The 17,250-nt window shown below is 57.2% G+C and overlaps 3 protein-coding genes across 3 annotated transcripts in view; 1 reads left to right on the top strand and 2 right to left on the bottom strand.

Moving 5' to 3' along the window:
• Nucleotides 1-5,157, bottom strand: part of BCAR1 (BCAR1 scaffold protein, Cas family member) — a 21,086-nt gene extending 15,929 nt beyond the window's left edge. The window contains exon 1 of the mRNA XM_085301128.1: nt 5,068-5,157. The gene's annotated coding sequence lies outside the window, so the exon portion shown is untranslated. The remainder of the gene's footprint in view (nt 1-5,067) is intronic.
• On the top strand, nt 2,315-5,002 carry LOC146598039 (uncharacterized; the record flags this gene model as incomplete). The annotated part of the gene is given in 2 exon segments (XM_085301142.1): nt 2,315-3,732; nt 4,417-5,002. Coding segments are annotated over 2 exon segments (2,004 nt in total), but the record flags the coding sequence as incomplete, so codon positions are not given.
• The window catches only part of CFDP1 (chromatin remodeling protein CFDP1), a 69,313-nt gene continuing 56,497 nt past the window's right edge, over nt 4,435-17,250 (bottom strand). The window contains exons 4-5 of the mRNA XM_085301141.1: nt 10,311-10,469; nt 4,435-5,292 (exon numbers count right to left, since the gene is read on the bottom strand). Coding sequence (XP_085157267.1) covers nt 5,202-5,292; nt 10,311-10,469 — 250 coding nt within the window. The 3' untranslated portion in view covers nt 4,435-5,201. The remainder of the gene's footprint in view (nt 5,293-10,310; nt 10,470-17,250) is intronic.

The raw sequence follows: 17,250 nt of genomic DNA, 5'->3' as shown, positions 1-17,250 counted from the left end.
GCCGCGCGCCTCAGCCCGGCGAGCGTGCGTGAGCGCACCGGCGGCGAGCAGGCACCGCGCTGGCCGAGGCATGCCAGGAATGCACCTCTTCCCGCGAACATGCCTCCCAGCCACACGTTCCCCAGCAATGGCATTTCCTCTCTGGCAATCTCGCCCTTGGGGGTTACCTTTGCTCCGAGCCGGGGAGCAGCGGCGTCGAGGCCGGATTGCAAACACATGCCGCCCCCTTCCTCTCCCCACACCGAGCACCTGGCTCGCTCGGTTCTGGCTGCCCGGCCCGGCCTCGCTGGCAGCCTCTGCTCTGGCACCAGGCGGACGTGGAGAGCCGCCGGCGTCGCCTCCTGGCGCTCCTTCCTCGTGGCTGGGGAAACTGAGGTGCAGGAGCAGCAAAGTGAAGTGCGTCAGCCGCAGCGGGCAGGGGCTGCGGGCGCGCCGGAAAGCCGCGGCCGCCCCAGAGGGCGACGCTGGAGGACCGCAGTTTCCTCCCACCGGTGACGGGAGCCGCTGGCRGTTTCCAGAGTGGCGGCTGAGTCGCCTGGGTGCTGCAGAAAGCTCATCTGCTGCTTAACCAACCCAGGCTCCCGGCCCCGCTGCACCCACGGTGACAGCTCAGGATGGCACCTCTCCCAGGCGGGCGTACGGCCTGGCAGAGCGCGGGAGGAACAGACTGCTCAGGTTATTACGCAAAAGAGCGGGTTTTTCCCCAGCTCCCGCTGTGGGGCCACAGCAGTGCCCAGCCTCGCTGCGGGTGTCCCCGGAGAGATGAGCCCGAGAGGTGGCTTGGGGCGACCCGCGTACCGTGGCCTGGAGCCGTTGGCAGAGTGGGGACGCCGAGGCACGGCGCGGCCGAGGGCTGGAGCAGTGCTCGTGTCCCTGGGGATACGCAAGGGGAGCCGCAGCCAGCCCGTGCCCCGGCTGCGCTCGCACGGAGCAGCCCTCCGGCTCCTCTCCTCCTTTCCCTTTTCTCCCTCCCCTCCTTTTTTTCCGTCCGTGCGTCCAGGGCTGGCGGGCGCTGCAGCGCGCCGCTGCGAGTGGAAAGCTCTCCACCGGCTCTTCTCCCGCTGCGGCAGATCAGACGAGCGCTTGGCAGGTTTTCCTCGGAAACTCGTCTGAAGTCAATGAGGCCCTATCGGGTACCACGAGGCTCCCGAACCCAAATAAAGGCAAACGGGGCCACGGCAGTTGCTGGCCACGCGGGCTGGCGTGCAGCTTGCAGTAGGCAGCACGTATCGACTGAAGAAATCTCACCAACGGGAAGGACAGAGGGGAAACGTTCTCCCCCCTACCCTGTCCCCCGCAGATTGCAAACGATGCACACCAGCCTCTGGGCTACTAGTAGCCAGTCCCTAGCCAATGCACCGGGCGACGCCGCGCTCTGCCGGCAGCCAGCCTGCCCCTTGCTCYGTGCACGGGGCTTGTGGGCAGCCGGGAGCTCCCGGATTTGCAGAGGCCTCTGCCTGGAGCAGGTAGCGGCTCCAGGTTTGGCTCCTGGCTGAGCGCTCAAGACCAGGAGCTGTGGTGCTTAAAAGTGCCAGGGATTTTATTTACCCTTCCCTCAGATCAGAGTGCCCCGCAGCTATATTCCACGCCGGCCTCTTTTGTTGCTTTGGAGCTGAGATCGGTGCCTGGAGCTGCCGAGCACCCGGCGCTGGCAACAGCTCCTTGCAACGCCCCAGTTTCCATCATCGCAGCGCCGCTGGGAAGCACCCGCCGGGGGACAGGCAAGGACAGGTTTCCCTCCTGCCTTTCCCACCTCTAAGGAAATCAAATGCCAAAAGGAAAGCCAGAAACACAGCACTGGGGGCCCTGTGACTCTGAGATCCGCTCAGAGTCGGCTTGGTGCAGCCAGAGCGTCCCCACGGAGCGGATGCAGCCGKCAGCGGCAGTGACTTACGGTGAAGAGGTTTGGTCGAGCCAGTGCCTCCCCTGGCCCAGGGGTCCCYCAAATTCCCCTCTGTCCTGCTAATTGCTCCGGATTAACATTTTGCAGCCGTAGCACCCCCAGCTCGGCAGAGCGAGCGAGCAGGGCTGCGTGGTTCCGGTCAGCGGCGCCCGGACACGCACCCGCTCTGGCCCGTATGGCCAGGAGATCAGGGATGCTGCTCGGGATGCAGGTTGCCCCAGCAACAGTTGCTATAGAAAACACACAGCCGCGAAATTTCCAGGCACGTTCAAGAGTCCGTCACTGTCATCTGGAGAGGCCCCGGCATGCTGGCGAGGCAGGGAGGGGCAGTCGCCTTGCTCGTGGGAAAGCAGGAGAGGGAGCGTYGCTGCCCGACCCACCTTTGCCCTGCCTTCTCCCTGACCCCGGGCAGGAGAAGGTGCTGGGAGGACCCCAAAAGCGGGCGGTGGGGGGACATGGTGTCGTGTCCTGCCGGGCTCCCCGGAGCAGCCGTGGGAGCAAGGCGTGGAGACCCGGCTCCCCTCCGCGTCCCCTCCGTTAAAGGAGGCGGTGGTGGTGGCGGATCAAAACCGGCCCCTTCGGCCCGGCGTCGCGACGGGCCCCCAGCCCCGCTCCAAGCTCTCGGCACCGCAGAAGGCGAAGCGGATCRTGGCTGGCGCTGCCCGGCGGCCGCCGACAGCTCAAGCTGCCGGCAGGCGATGGCTTCRCCAGCAGCGGCTCCGGCACGCAGCCTCCCCCCAAACCTGGCGGTGGGAAAGCCGCCTCCGGACTCCCGCAGCGGCAATGGGATTACACGGGGCTGAGTCTCCGAGCGCTGAACGGAGAAATAAATCCTGTAAGGCAGTATGGGATTTATTAGACTTCAATATTCTGGAAATAATGAGGACGTTTCTCCTGACTTGTAACATCACGGGACCCAACAGGATCACAACACGGATTTATCCCGATGCCTTTCCGAGGCATTGGGTACTTTTTCATCTCCTGAGCTGGRCCAGAGGGGGCAGGGAAAGGCACACGGAAGCTTTTCATGAGCTTAAACCCAGCTCTGGTCCTTTCAGGTTTAACAGGACGGGGCTGGCGGTGGGCATGGCTCGGAGGAGGGACCGCAGCCGCGGGGCCCCGCGGGGCTCTGCCCTCAGGCGCCACGTGGGATCAGGCTGGAGCTAGCGTAAYGGAGAGATCGGGGGACCAAGGCGCCCCGGCTGGGCGAAGGGCTCTCCTGTCCCCCGCCGGCAGCTCGGGCCCCCGCGATGCCGACGGCTGCTGGGTACTGGCCCCCCCTTCGTGGGAAGGCGGGTGGGTGACGGAAATAGCCAGCGGAGCGGGTTGGGGTTTTTTATTTTCCTAAGCAGCCGAGGCCCTGTTTTCTGGAGACMTGTAAATCACTCCGCGTCTTCAGGAAAGAGAGGCAAGAAATCCATGATCCAAGCAAGAAAAAACGCAGGCCGCTCGGGAGCGCAGAGGGAGCCAGGAACGAAGCGAAGGCTGGAAGCGGCGCGCCGAGCCTGTCGCACTTGCAGGGCCTGGAGCGGGCGCCCACCGGCCCCGCGCACGCACACATGCACACGTGCTGCCTGGCGTGCGGGCCTGGGTGGCAGGCGCCCGGAGCGGCCGCCGCGCTCCAGCCGAACGCCTCCGCAGCCGCGATTCGGGCGCTCGGCCCGCGCCTCCCGCCTGAGCCGGCCGCAACGCTCCCTACGTGCCCCCAAGCCAGCGGATCGCGGGAAGCTTCGCTGCCAGCCGCCGCTTTTCCGAGGACGCACCTCTTCTCGCAGCCCCCTCCTGCCGCCTCCGCTGGGTGACGGGAGCAGCGGGCCTCCGCGGAGGGAGTGGGGAGCTGCGGCTCCAGCCAGGAGCCTCCCGGASCCCGGGAACAGCCTGCCCTGCGGCAGGGCTTCTCGCTTACCTGTCTGGCTTACGCTCCTCGGCTCCCAGCGCAGGCGTCGGGAAATCCCTCCTGCGCCCCATGGAGGGTCCCCTGGGCCCTTCTCCGAGGAAGGCGCGGTGGCGGATGGGACCCGGAGCAGGGCCCGCGGTGCCTGCACAGGCTCCTGCCCGGGCTGCCTGAAGGCAGCTGCGGGATGGCAAACAGAGAGGCGCAGCGCCAACAGGAAAACCTCTGTGGGGTCACCGGGAGTCGGCTGTGGGCACCTCCGAGGTCCGGCACGGCAGCCGGAGGTGCCCCGCGCCRGCCAGGAGCCGCAGGCCGCAGCTCCCCATCAGCACCTCGCGCTGCTTTGCTCTCACCCGTCCCGCGCGCCGTCCTCGCAGCTATCGAGACAGACATTGTCACCCGGCTGCGCGGGCCCAGTCTGGCACCTGGGGGACTGGCTGCCTCTGCGCAGGCGTTTTCACAGCCCACGTTACCGCGTTTGCCCCTTCTTTTCCCATCTATAAACTGAAGTCCTGGCCTTTGGTCTGTTGGCTGGAGGCAGCTTCACGACAACGGTCTCCTCCCGGATGACCAGCGAGTTAAGGATCTAGCTCTCCACTGCRCTTCCCCAATAAACCAGGCCGCAGGCACGCACGAGTGCTGGGATGGATCGCTTTATTCACGTGCACGCTCGGGTCCTGGCCCGCCCCGACCGCCGCAGCTGCTCCGTCTTCTGGACAGAGAGAACAAGCAGGGGTTTCCTCATCGGCTTGCTTAAAAATCCCCCGGTATCCTCAGATCCCGTAAACGCGTACAGACAGTCCAGCTTTGTCTGGGCAAGAGCAGGGAAGGCGGCGGGGGAGGCGGCGCTGGAGAGGGGCGAGAAGGGCTCCAGCCCTGCATCCCAGGGCTCACGCGCGCCCGGCAGCCCCGAAACCTTCCCGCGGCTCCGAGCGGCTCTCTCGCRAGCAAACGCACCAGCTGAGCCGCCGGCGGCTTTTCCGGCTCTGCAGGCTCTTGGGCGCCGGCGCCCGCCCTCGCCGGGCCGCGGCTGCCCGCGCGAGCCCCCCGCTCCAGCGCCGGGCCAGCTCCCGGCCTGTCCGCTCCGCCAGAAGCGCGCGGAGCTGGCAGAGCAGCAGGGCCGCGGCCACCGCACGGAGCTGGCGCTCGCAGAGCCGCCTGCCAGAGCCATGCCAGTCGCCTCTGTCAYGTGCCGGGCCGTTTAACCCTCAAAGCGCCCCCCGCTCGCCGACAAATACCCTCCCCAAACTATTACAGTGAAAGGAAAAACCTGTTAAGAGATACAGGCCGAGTCTTGGGTGGAGAACGGCTGCTGTGCCTCGCGGTCGGCAGGTGGCCGGCAGCCCGCGGCCGGGGCTCTGGCACGGGAGCGAGCAGGACCCGCTGCGGCCACCCGCTGGCACCTCAGGGCTTCATCCTGCTCAGCCTGATGTCGCGTTCGATCTCAAACTGCCTGTGATCGACCCGCTCCAGGAAGGCCTTCCTCTCGATGTACCTGCGGGGAAGCAGAGAGAGGCGGCGAGGCCGTGAGCGGCGCCGGCAGCGGCCGCCCGGCCCAGGGCGCGGAGAGGCCTGCAGGGACGAGCAGGAAGAGAGGACGTCATGCGTCTCCCTCCCGCCCCCTGCGAGCCCCCACCGCAGCTCAGCCGCGGCCCCGGGCATGCAGAGGAGCCTGCCCGGAGCCCCCCCCTCCCCACGCCGCCCGGAGGGGCTCAGGGCGGCTCCTCGGAAACCCTCCGCCGCGGACGGCTCCCGCGCTGCGCTCCCCGGCCTGTGCTGCCGGGGCGAGCCCGAGCCCGGGCGCACGGCTCCCGCTCCGAACGGGGAACGGGCCCGAGGAGCAGCGCGGCTGCAGACCGGAGGGGTTGGCGCCAAGGGGCTCCGGGCCGCAGCCGGGCTCCCGAACCGTTGCTGAGCGGTTACCTGCCCTTCCCAGCGAGGCACCCGCGGGTGCCACAAGGGAGAGAGCGAGCACGCGAAAAGCACCTTGCCGCTCGTTAACGACGCGCAGCTGAATTTTAACRTTCGGTGCTGCAAACCCTCGTCCCGGACAGCCCGGGGCTGCGCTACTAATTAACCCGCGGAGGGAGCGAAATCGCAGTTCCGAAGAGGGGCCGTAACCGAATCGCCGCAGTCGTTTTGCGTTTGGTCCACAGCGGCAAGCGCCGCCACGCTGGGCCACGGAGGGAGGCGCGAGCCCCCGCTCTCGGCTTCTCGCCGCCGGCGCCCACCGAGCGGAGAGCTAAGGCTAAGGGAAGCGGGTGGGAGGAGAGATGAGCATCGCGGGCTCGGGCTCGGCGGCTGCTGCCCACCGGCCTTGGCGGCCCGCGCTCCAGGGCCCCCTCGGCCGCTGGCGCCCGGAAGGCGGGCGGGGGAGCGGCGCTTCCCTTTTTCCGCAGGAGTGCGGAGCTAACCCGCTCGGAGAGGCCACGGGAAGGAAACAGGGACAGCGGAGGCAGCGGCCAGTGGGGGGGAACAGTGAAACTTCTCTGTTACAATGTGTCGCACTGCCTGGGCGCGTGGTTTTCCTCCCGCTCGGCCGCACGGTCGGAGGAGCTGGGGACAAACTGCCTCCCGGCGCCCCGCAGGGATGGTGCCGTGGGGGTTACTGCCGTTAAAACGGGTGCCCCGCGGCAAAGGCTCTGGTGGCGGCGCTCGGCCAGCTCCCGGCAGCCCCCCGGGCCCAGGCTGGTGGGGCCGGCACCCCGCAGCACGGCTCAGGGAGCAAGAGGCACCACGTTGAAAGCAGGCCTGTCCGCTCTGCCTGCCCCTCGGAGTGGCTTGCTTCTCCCAGCTCCACCAAGTAATCAATGCCTTCCTCCTCCTCCTCCTGCTCCTCCGCGGCTGCCTCGTCTCCCTCACGTGGGCAGGGATCCTCTTCCTGGGGAGGAACCGACACGGATCGCAAAGCAGGAACGCGGCTCAGAGCCGGAGCCGGCGGCTTTACATCAACCAGGGGCCGTGCCGTTACCCCACGGCGGCATCCTTGGCCGGACGGAGGAAGGTGCCGCAGGGGCCAAAGCGGAACGCGCCAGCAGGCCAGCTGGGGCCGTGCAACCCGCCGTACCCGCGTGCACACCCGGATCTAGGGCGCAGGCGGCGTGGGAACAACAAGCCCGTTTGGGTTACGCCGCAGGCGCGCTGCTGCCGGCCAGCAGCAGGCCGCCAGGGCAGACGCGAGCCTCCCCGCTCYGCCGTGCCCGTGAACCCACGCAGGAGCCGCGGCTTCGTCACCAACGCCCAGCCGAGCAGCCAGCAGCACGACGCTGCCGAACGGCCCTACAAAGCGTACGAACGAGGCCCAGGCGCTGGCTGCGCGTTAGGATCTGTTCTTCCGAATACCCTTCATTGCCCTAATCAATACAGGCCACAAATAATCAGCAGGCGTGGAAGCAGGACGGTCGCGATCCACGCCAAAGGAAGGTAAATTTGCTSGGAGAAGAGGCTGCCTCTGCTAACCAGGGCAGCTGCAGACCGCTTCGGGGAGGACTGCAGCAGCACTTCACGTCCCCTGCCAGTCACCGTCGACCAGGCAGTGCGCGACGGCACCGCTCCCGCCCGGACCCCGAGCGGGGCTGCTCCCCCACCGGGCCTGCCCTACAAAGGTGGCCCAGTTTAGAGGCTGCTACGTGTTCCCCTCTCTAATACGCGTCGGAACGACAGATCTGCAGCAAAGGGGATAGCTGCCTCCTTACTCCAGCTTCTCCTTTCGAAACCAGGACAGGCCCTCGGGATCTGGCACGGTCAGGCGGCACAAGCCCCGATCCTGCCGCTCAGGAAAAACAAAACTGTGGTCTGCAAGGGGCGACGCGAGGGGCGGAAGGCCAAGGCCAAGGGCAGGGTCGACACAGCCAGGCGGTAGCACGCGTCCCCCCCTGCCTTGGGAGTCCTGGGGGCCAGGCTGCGACCAGCTTGGCGGTGGCATTAGCAGAAGGGGACGGAGCGCCTGCACAAGAGCTTTGGGCTGCGAGCAGCAATTTCTGCAAGGCTGCTGCAGAAGATGAAACAAGCCAACCTCCTCTCTCCAGCAAAAGGTGCCTCCCCGCCTTCCTCAAAACACATCAGGACCATTTCTGCAGCGTCTTGAGTGTGGGTGACGTTCAACACGCAATCTGGGCCCTGGTTTTCCAGGGGTGAGCTGTGGCTTTCCCCCCCGGCAGACGTTTTCAGTTACAAAGCAGGACTCGCGGGGACCTAACGCGTGACGAACAGCGAGCAGAGGCTTGTACCACCGCTGGGAACCGAAGGTCGACAGCACCAGGGCTACAGGCAATGCCCCGCTCCCTCCTCGCCTTGGCTCATTATGATTTTCAGAGGAAGACGCGTAAACGATTGCCCACCAAAGGGTGCGCAGAGGCTTCTCGGCCTGCACCGAAGGAGGAGAGGAGGCTCCGGAAAGGACAGCAGGCTCACGCACAACGACCCGAAGCCAGCGGCAGCCGTGCCTGCGCGCTCTCCCCCCGAGCCGCTCCGTAAGCGCGCAGCGCCTTACACATCCCACGCCGACACGTAGCCTGTAACCAGTAATGCGGTGAGCTGCACAGCCCCTGGGTCTCCTCCTCTCCCTTTTGCCTTTTTTTTTTCTCTTGAAGGTGGATTTAATTCACAGTGAGCAGATACTCGATGATCCCCKCGGGTTTCACATCTGACTAGCGCAAATAGATTTTTAAGAAGTATCTAAAYTTATCACTACACTAATGGTTCCTGTCTGTTTAATGACAAATCCACTTGCCATSGCGCAGTGGATTCTCCAGCGTGGGATTTGATGGGCAGTGAAAGCTAAAGCTGCTCGAGCTTATGGATACTCTTAAAACTGCTGCTCTGCTTTGATCGTTTCTATATGCTGATCACTTCTTCAGCCTCGAAGGACCGTTACGTTTGCATCGCTGGAAAGGTTTGCCAGGCATTGAGAAAGAGCTGTCCTGGCAGTACAGGGTGGGAAAGAAAAAGTCACTTTTCAACAAAGCTGGGCACCTTGGAAAAAGTAAGAGATGCCACAGAATATTCCTGTAGGCCACCCCAGCTTGTTTGGAGCTTGTACAGCTCGGCTAAAGGTCCCTGATTCAGGCTCATTCCACTAACTGTGAAGGGGTCACTTTGGGAGAGGAACAGTGTGTCCCAGCAAGAAGATGGGTAGGAGATGGTTGGCTTTCAATTGCGATGCTACTAATCTCAGCCCAGTCCAGATCAGGGGAAGGCCAAGCCATTACTCTGAAGCCACACTTCACAGATGCTCAGATGTCTACATATGACAAATTCTCACTCCACATCCCCTCAGGACAAAACGGTCAGGTGTCTCAGACAGAAACAGGACCTTTTCCTGGAGGGAATTCTCCTCCAGGAGGCTTCAGCTCCTGATGGGGCTCCACGGAAGAAGCTCACCCTCCTCTCCTCCACCTCTACTTGAGACAGCCTTGTAGATGAGCTGGCTCTGCCTACACACTCCTGGCACAGACCATTTCAACGGAGAGCCTTGCCTAAGGGGCCGTGACCATGACATTCACTCTGCCGCAGACACCGRCAGCATCAGCGACGATCTGGCGCGTGCGCACTCTCTGCCACACCTGCATGTGATGCAAATCGCTTAGCTTCTTTGACTTCAGGGATCTCAAAGAAATGCCTCCGACCCTTTAGCACCACTACTTTGTTGCTCTATTTGTTAAATGGTAAGTGTCCAGAAACAGAACAGGATAGATTTAATGGAAGGATGCAAGAGCRAACTGAAAAGGGAGCGGTTATAAAACATCTATGTGAAATATAAAATCAAATCTCTGGAATCCAGAAGCTCTGAGCTTTCTGACAGACCGAGTGAAAGAACGGCTTACAATAAAAACACATTTTATGAGCTGTCCACTAAGCTGGTTATATTTTCCCAGAGCCTAGAAAAGCACTTGTAGTGGAAATGCTGCTTCTGATCTTATTAACCTTCCCTGCAGTGCATGTTATTAACTTTCTGGTTTATTTACAGCATCATCCTTTACTTTTACGATATTTCTATTAACTTCATTGGAGTGAACATTGCTTGATGCACACAATCAACACCCAGTGCTGTCATTWTCTGCAAAGCACCTTGCCAGCTGTTCTGGGCTTGTATGTATCTTTACATAGGAAGAGAGAAGTTGGATGCAGCTGGAAAATGCCATTTGAAAAGGTATGTTTTTTATTTCATTCTAATTTGAAACTTTTTTAAAAAAAGGGGGGGGGGGGGCAAAGGCAATCGTGTTTCCTCATGAAAGTGCTGCATTTGACCAGTTCACACTGCATCTGTACCGCTAGCAGGAGTATAGATAAAGCACAGCCAGACTCTGCCTAAGWTGGACTTGGGAAACTTAGGAAGGTTGTTAGGAAAGTGATAGGTGCTTGTCTCCAGCTACTGCAGACCTCACCAGTCTTTTCAAGACACCAAGAACAGCTCTCAGCTTTATATATCCGCAGAGCAAATTCTTAACAAATCCCAGTGTGCTAGGAAGCAGTGGAAAATGCTGGACTATTATTAGATAAAGTCTCTCTTACCCGTCTTTCCCTCGGTTATGGATKGCCAGCTCCTCCCCAATGCCCTCCTCCTCCTTGAAGTTCTCCCAGTCCAGTTTGGATTTCTCCAGTGTGCTCATCTTCTGCTTTTTGGAGGTAATCTTTCCAAGAAGGCTGCTCATACCACCTGGCCTCTTCACCCTGATGGAGAAAAGGAWGCAAAGGTTACTTCAATACGGGGAGAAGACATCAGTTAGCAATTAAAAATAGAGTTGAGAAATGTCACATATAAAAGTGGTGGCCTTCGTGATGGTGAGCCATCTCCACYAAACAGATGGCTACCAACTTCAGGCAGCCTCTGGACAACAAAATCACATTTCCTGCAGATCCTACTCTGTTGTACCCCTGTATGCAGTAGACTTCATTAGAYGCACATCTCAAGCGCTATCTCTTTGTGAAAGGGCTGTTTCATTTATCTTCTGAAAAGAACAGAAAGTTTTCAGGCCTAAAGAGATCATTAAACCATCYAGTTTGACCCCCTGCGTATCCCAGGCCAAGCCATTCCACTGATCACCTCCGGGCTAAGCCCACCTCTTTGTCTTCAGTTTAAAGCACCGTTTGCTGGAAGGAATCCAGACCCAGTGCGTCACTGGCACAGAAAACGTATCTAGGATTTAACCATTTCATTGTTATAAACAAGCCTATTTTCAACTTGATTTTTGTCTAGATTTCATTTCTGGCTGCCACTGCTTATTCCAAATCTAAAAGCACTCTGGTGCCCGGGCTGTCCTCATTAGTAACGTACTCACACCGTAACAAAGTTACATCTGAATCTTCCTTTTTACAAACAGATGGAGCTCTTTATGCCTCTCACTGAAATGCATTTTGTCCTAGCCCACGTATCATTTCTGAGATTTTATCCCTCTGCGCTCCAACAGCCTTTGAAACCAGGGACACCAGAACTGCGTGTAATTCCCTGCTGTGAGCAAAACATCCTTCTTCTGAACGCAATTCGCGGTTTTTATCCAAGGAGAGTATAAATCCYGATAGCTACACCATCATGCAACACGTTGATTCCCAAAGCACGTGCACCGGGATCCTGCGTCTTTTGCCAGGTCCTCCTTTAGCAGGAAGACCACCTTTGGCTCCCAGCTCCCTGCTCTCAGGTAGAGAGTCTGCAGTCASCCACCCGTCCCCACGCTAAACTCAGGCAGCGGGGTGCTGCCCGTCGCCAGCCCCGGGGTGAGACTCGGAGCGGCAGCACTCCCATCTGTTCAGCGCTGACGAGGACCGAAATTCCGCCCACGCTGCAGGGCCCCTGAATCTCCGCTTTGTGCCGGGAAACGCACACACATGGCATGAAGGACTCGGGTCAGCCGGGTCACCGTCTGAGGAAGACGATTCTCAGAGCTAGGAACCAGTAAAACAAATTCGTATTAACCCGTTCTTAAATCACCCCCCAGAGAAGGCAGCAAACAACATCCCATTGAGCTCCGTGTTTACACACATTCCAGAGATAACTCCAGGTTTGCGAAGCCCTTGCCYCTGCAAAAACCCCAAGAGGAAATGATTCTTGTTCCAGGGAGATAGAAGAATTTGGGATGGGGGGCTGCCAGCAAGGCGGCCAGGTGAATGCAGCAGGCTGCTCTTGCTTAGTACTCCCCAGGTAGAAAGCAAGCACGGGTCTGCCCACGGATAGCTCTTCTTGGGAAAGCATCCAAAACTGTCCTTATCGGATCATTAACGTGGTTTATGCTTCCATAATTTGCAAGCCTCTRAAGAAAAATAATCCTACAGTTTATATGGAATTAAATCAAAGAAGATGACATCTTTATAAGCTTCAGCCAGAAGACTCTGAGAGCAAGAACGGCTGGCCACGGTCACTTGGGGTTGCAGCTCCCTGTCGCTGGTTGGTATATTTGAAGTGCAAGACCCTGGATTAAGGGCATCTTGGCAAGCTCCGCAGCTGCTGGACAAAGCTGCCTGCCCCTCTTCATACTGCCAGGCCAGAAGAGCAAAAGTGTCTCAGGACTTGGTCATCCTGTTTCTTTCCAGCCCTGCCAATCTCCTTGTACCCACTGCAGGAGCACGTGCCACACTGCAGGAATGTAGAGCAAGCTGGATGCTTTATCGGTCACCTTTACCCCCAAACATCGCATCAAGAAGCCTGCAGCCCTCCATCATGACCACGTAATAAAACCCAGACCCTCGCTAAGCGYCCAAGTTCTCCCTTGCTTTGCAGGACTTGACAGCTCCGAGGGCCCTTGTTTGCAGGCAGCGGGGAAAGAAAAGCAGTGCAAGGGGGCACCTGGCCCAGCAGCCTGCGCAAAAACCTCCTCATCACAYGATGGAGACTCTGCCCCCACATCAAGCTATCTATGCGAGCCTCGTGCAACTGCCAAATCTGGTATCGGATGTGTGTTCAAATTGAGAGGGTGTGGAGAGGACGGGAGATATGACAAATAAGAAGGAAAAAACAAACACGATACTGGGCACGCATCCCTCGTGGCATTCCCCGCTGAGCAACAGCTTGGAACGCAGAGCCTCGTGTTTGTGTAAGGCAGTTCATTGCACCACGCGGGGAAAAGGCTCAGCTGCCTTTGCTCTCAGTGCAGACTACTCTGCTCACCGTGCTGGGTGRGACAGGGGCTGGAGAGAAGCGAAACACACACAGTTCTCACTTGAAGATATTCCAAAGGATGGAAGACAAACTTTCGCCACGCTCCGATATCCCAGGCAGCTGCTTTGAATAAAGTTCATTCAGATAATTAGCGCAATGTTGAGCACAAGAGAGACCACCACATGCAAGACAGCTAGGATATGACACAGGATCTGCCAAACACCCAGAGGCCTTGACTTTTTAGCGAGAGACAGAGTAAAGATGTTCAAATACAGACCTGGAGAATTGCTCTGTCTGATCCAACTTATCATGTTGGTCTTCCCCAACTCTGGTAGGCAGAAGACATTTGAATGAACACACACACTCAATAACACACTTCCGTGAATGCACTTTTCAGACACACTTTTGCCTACAATTCTGCCTGCCCTTGAAGTGGGAGAAACAGGGATGCAGAAACATGGGCAGTTGTCCTTATCGTCCCTAGATATCTCCAAAATTGCTTGGAGAAAAAGAATTTGTGCCATCTCACCTGCCCAAGGCAGTCACAGCTCACCTGTATCCTGCCAATTCTTCTGTAGGTGGAAGTCTACAGTCACTATTAACTGTACTACAGCCAAGCCCAACTCTGCAAAACAGTCATGTGCCTGGAAAACTTACTTGAAAGAGCCTTGGGCTCTCTGCTGGCTGTTCACGGTATGCCTGCCCTGAGGAGTGACAAGCAGGCTCAAAGGCAAGCTTATACATGCCAAGTCTGATGTCTTTTCCCTGTGCCCCGAGGTGTCAGCCTAGGTAGCTGTAGGTGGGGAAGAACTGCTTGGGACAAACAACCAAGCAGGGCTGCAGCGTGCTTTCCTCCACAAAACATGAACTGGGGTATGCTGAGGGACAACTGCCTTGCCTGAACCACAGTGGAGGATAGCCAGGAGTGGAAGGAAGTAAACCCAAGACGATTCAGGACTGGAGATGGAAGCAGAGCCATCATGGACTTCACAGTAGGGAGCAGAGTCTGTAGGTTAGATGCTTTCTGTGAGTTTGGTCTCCCATGGGAATTCCTGGTGTACACACATGTCTATYTTCACCCTTCTCTTACCATGATGTGCAGCCTTCTCTCCAACCACAGGGGAAAAATCTCRGGCTGAGCTCTAAGGGAAGAACAGRGCAGAGGAGCTGCAGCTGGTGGGCAGGGGAGACTGCAGGAGAAATGCTTGTTTGGCAGAAGGAGCAGAGAGAATGTTGTTCAGGGTCTCCATACCTCCTCTTGGCCATTGATCTTGGTAGTATCTCTCGTAAGATACAACTTACCTCATGCTTGAGGCTACAGGGGGGAGCTTATGAACATGCACCTCCCTCAGCAGCTTTTAGAGAGCTCTAAGAAGAATTTCAAGTCAATGGTCCCTTCAAGGCAGAGAAGCCCAATGRAAAAGTGCAGGTTACGCTGCATCCTTGAGCTCATGGCTGTTCCCAAAATACTGCTAGCAGCTGGCGCCAGCCCCATGTTGGAGGCAGCCCCTGGGCTAGATTATCCTCAGCTCTGCTTCTGCCTGGCCAATTCTGTGCTCTTTCCAACAGGACTATTCCTSGGCCAGGCAATGAGACAGAGCTGGGCATGGTCTGAAGGACATGTTCAAGTCTGCTGCTGTTTCTTCAATCTGCACTGAGCCTTTCAACACCCTGAAAGAATCCAACAGCAAACCTGGGGGTGGGAATTCCTACGCTTGTGCCAGAATGAACTAAATGAGAGACATTAAAGTCCAATTAAAAACTTGCTTGGCCTTAAATGCCTCATCTGTTTCAAAAGCAAGTAAAGGGGCCTGATTAATTGCATTCAGTGCCAGCAAGAGGAATTATTACCCTTTTTGTACTCATTAAGGGTATCTGCTGTGGCATCTTTAATCACTAAGGCACTTAAAAGAGAGAAAGTAATTCGCTAAGGCATAATGGATCCTGGGGATGAGAATCAGGACAATYGTCTATTTAGGGCACAAGGACACGCTCTTACTTTCCGCAATTAAAAAGCACAGCCTCGGTCAGCCCCTGAACCAGCAAACAAACACGTCAGCGAGCTTTGTCTTGGTGGAAGGATTCCCCTGCACCCACCTAATGTCTTTAGGACACGGCCTGTGCAGCACTTGCCACAGTCAGACACAGGGAAAAAGAGCAAGCAAAAGCCTCCATCGCTATCCAGACACCAACAAAAACACTCTGTATTCCTCTCTTGACAATTAGATTTCTTCCCATCTCAATGCAAGCCTGGAGCTCGACCAGGATCTTTGAGAACTGTTGCAATACAAATGATAAAGTGACATTGTCACAAATAATCCTTGCTATCTYGCAACAGGAAGGTCAGCAGCGTTCTGGAAACATGAGTCTATCTCATAAACGTGAGTCTGGCTTCATAATCACTAGTTTTACAAAATACTCTTAAAGCCATAAAAAAACAGGGCTAAAAGGGTCTGTAAGTCCATCCCTCCAGCAGAGGCAAGATCAGTTCCTCTCTTCTGAAAGGCCTCCTGACATCAGTCCTCCCCACACTAGAGTTCAGTACTTCATTAGCCTTTCACTTACGTAAGTTTTCCCCCATGTCTAACTTGAATTTCCTTGCTCAGCCTATGCATATGACTTGTTATCTTCTCCCTAGTAGCTACTAGGAACAGATCATTCCCTCACTTTTTGCAGCAGCCTTTTATGTTGCTGAAAACTTCGTATTCCCCCTCAGCCTTCACTTTCCTAGACTAAACAATCCCAATTCTTTCAAGCTTTTCTCATTTCTCATGGTTTCCAGCCCTCTGACCATTCTCACTGCTCTGCCCAGACTCTCTCCTATTGGTCCACCTCTTCCTCAAAATGCAGTGTCCAAAACGGGAAAGGGCTCTGGCTGAGGCTCTACCAGCACGGAGAGCAGAAGGAATACTTCACATGCCTTGCGGAGCATGCAACTTCTTACACAGCCCCTATGACGTGTGCCTCTTCACAACCGTGTGACATTGTTGACTCATGTTGAGCCTGTGATTCACTCAGATCTGCTCAACAGCTGCCAAGACAGTTATTTTCTTCCCTGATTTGTGTAGATGACTGCTGCTACCCAAACATACAGCTTCGCACTGGTCCTTCTGTGCTCCTCCTATTTGCCATTGCCTTTCCTTTGATGCAGCGGATCTCAGATGCCTTCACGAATCAGCTTCTCTCTGTAAYACTATGCCACAGCTGTCAAAGAGTAACACTGGGGAAAAGTACCTCCTGTCTTTCTGAAATACCTACACAGGCAACTCAGCAGCTGAACGAGTACCAGTTGGCCTCAAATGATCAAGCCAACGGCCAGAAGGAGGCAGAGACTAGCAGGATCAGATTGCAGGATGAGCTGTGAAAGTACTTCGACGCCAATCCCACTGAACAAAGGGTGCCCAAAGGAAGCCTACTCAGATGTTGATCATGGAGCCAGCAGCCTCCTCAGCTCCAAAAAGTAGCTTAATCTCCAGCAGCTCTGCACTACCCTCCACCTTCAGGATCACAAGCCATCTACTCTCCATTGCTTCTGTCGGCTCCTTCGAAGCAGGCAGACCACAAATCCTGCACTGCTTCTCCATCCTCCTTGCATTATCCTCCTTACTGTRGATATTAACTTCTCCAGTAAAAGGTCTAACTTTTGTCTTGTATCAATACTTTTAGAAAGGGCTTAGTTCATAAGAAGWAAACACTGAACACAAGATAGGATGTCACTGAAGCAGGGAGGTTCTGAACCCCAAAGAAGGTTCAGAGCCCAGAATCCACCTGAGGGTGGATGAATAGTTTGTTGTGTGTTAGAGGGCAATGGGCAAGAGCACTTACGCTTTCTGGCACAAGAGGTCAAGCAGGAGGCATCTGATCTTGGGTCTTGGCAGCTTTTACTCTGTCTGCACACAGCTGAACTCCTACCAGGGTGTGGTGAACAGTTCTGCTCAAAGGCTTTGCAAATCTTCAAGCAGAAAAAACAACCCAAATGCAAGCTGCCATACGAACCTGGCTCCTCGTGATGCAGAGAAGCCCTTTAGAGGACATCAGATCCCGCTGTTGTGACAGGATACCAGTCGTTAAATGACACGGAGTGCCAAAAGGCGACAGGACTACASTCATCATCAAGCCTTGGCTCTCCTGTAGCCCCTCTCCTGCCCAGCTCCCTTTCTCCCCTAGAGCCTGGGGTATTCGCTTGCAGCAAAGCTGTGGCAGCTGGGYTCCCAGCCACCGCACCACAGGGCCCTCATCAAGGGCATGGCGTAGCTGCTCTTTGCAAGCACTACAGGTTCTCGACAGCCAGCCAAGAGCTCGCTCTCAGGCCCAGCACTCGTGCAAGTCTGGTGTGCAAGAGTGTTACGCAAAGAGGGAGAC

This window comes from Rhea americana, unplaced genomic scaffold, assembly GCF_003343005.1.
Source record: "Rhea americana isolate MKP2758 unplaced genomic scaffold, rheAme1 scaffold_172, whole genome shotgun sequence".
NCBI classification, from domain to species: domain Eukaryota; kingdom Metazoa; phylum Chordata; class Aves; order Rheiformes; family Rheidae; genus Rhea; species Rhea americana.
Note: the sequence above shows the minus strand (reverse complement) of the source record. Positions and strands in the feature narration are given on the sequence as shown.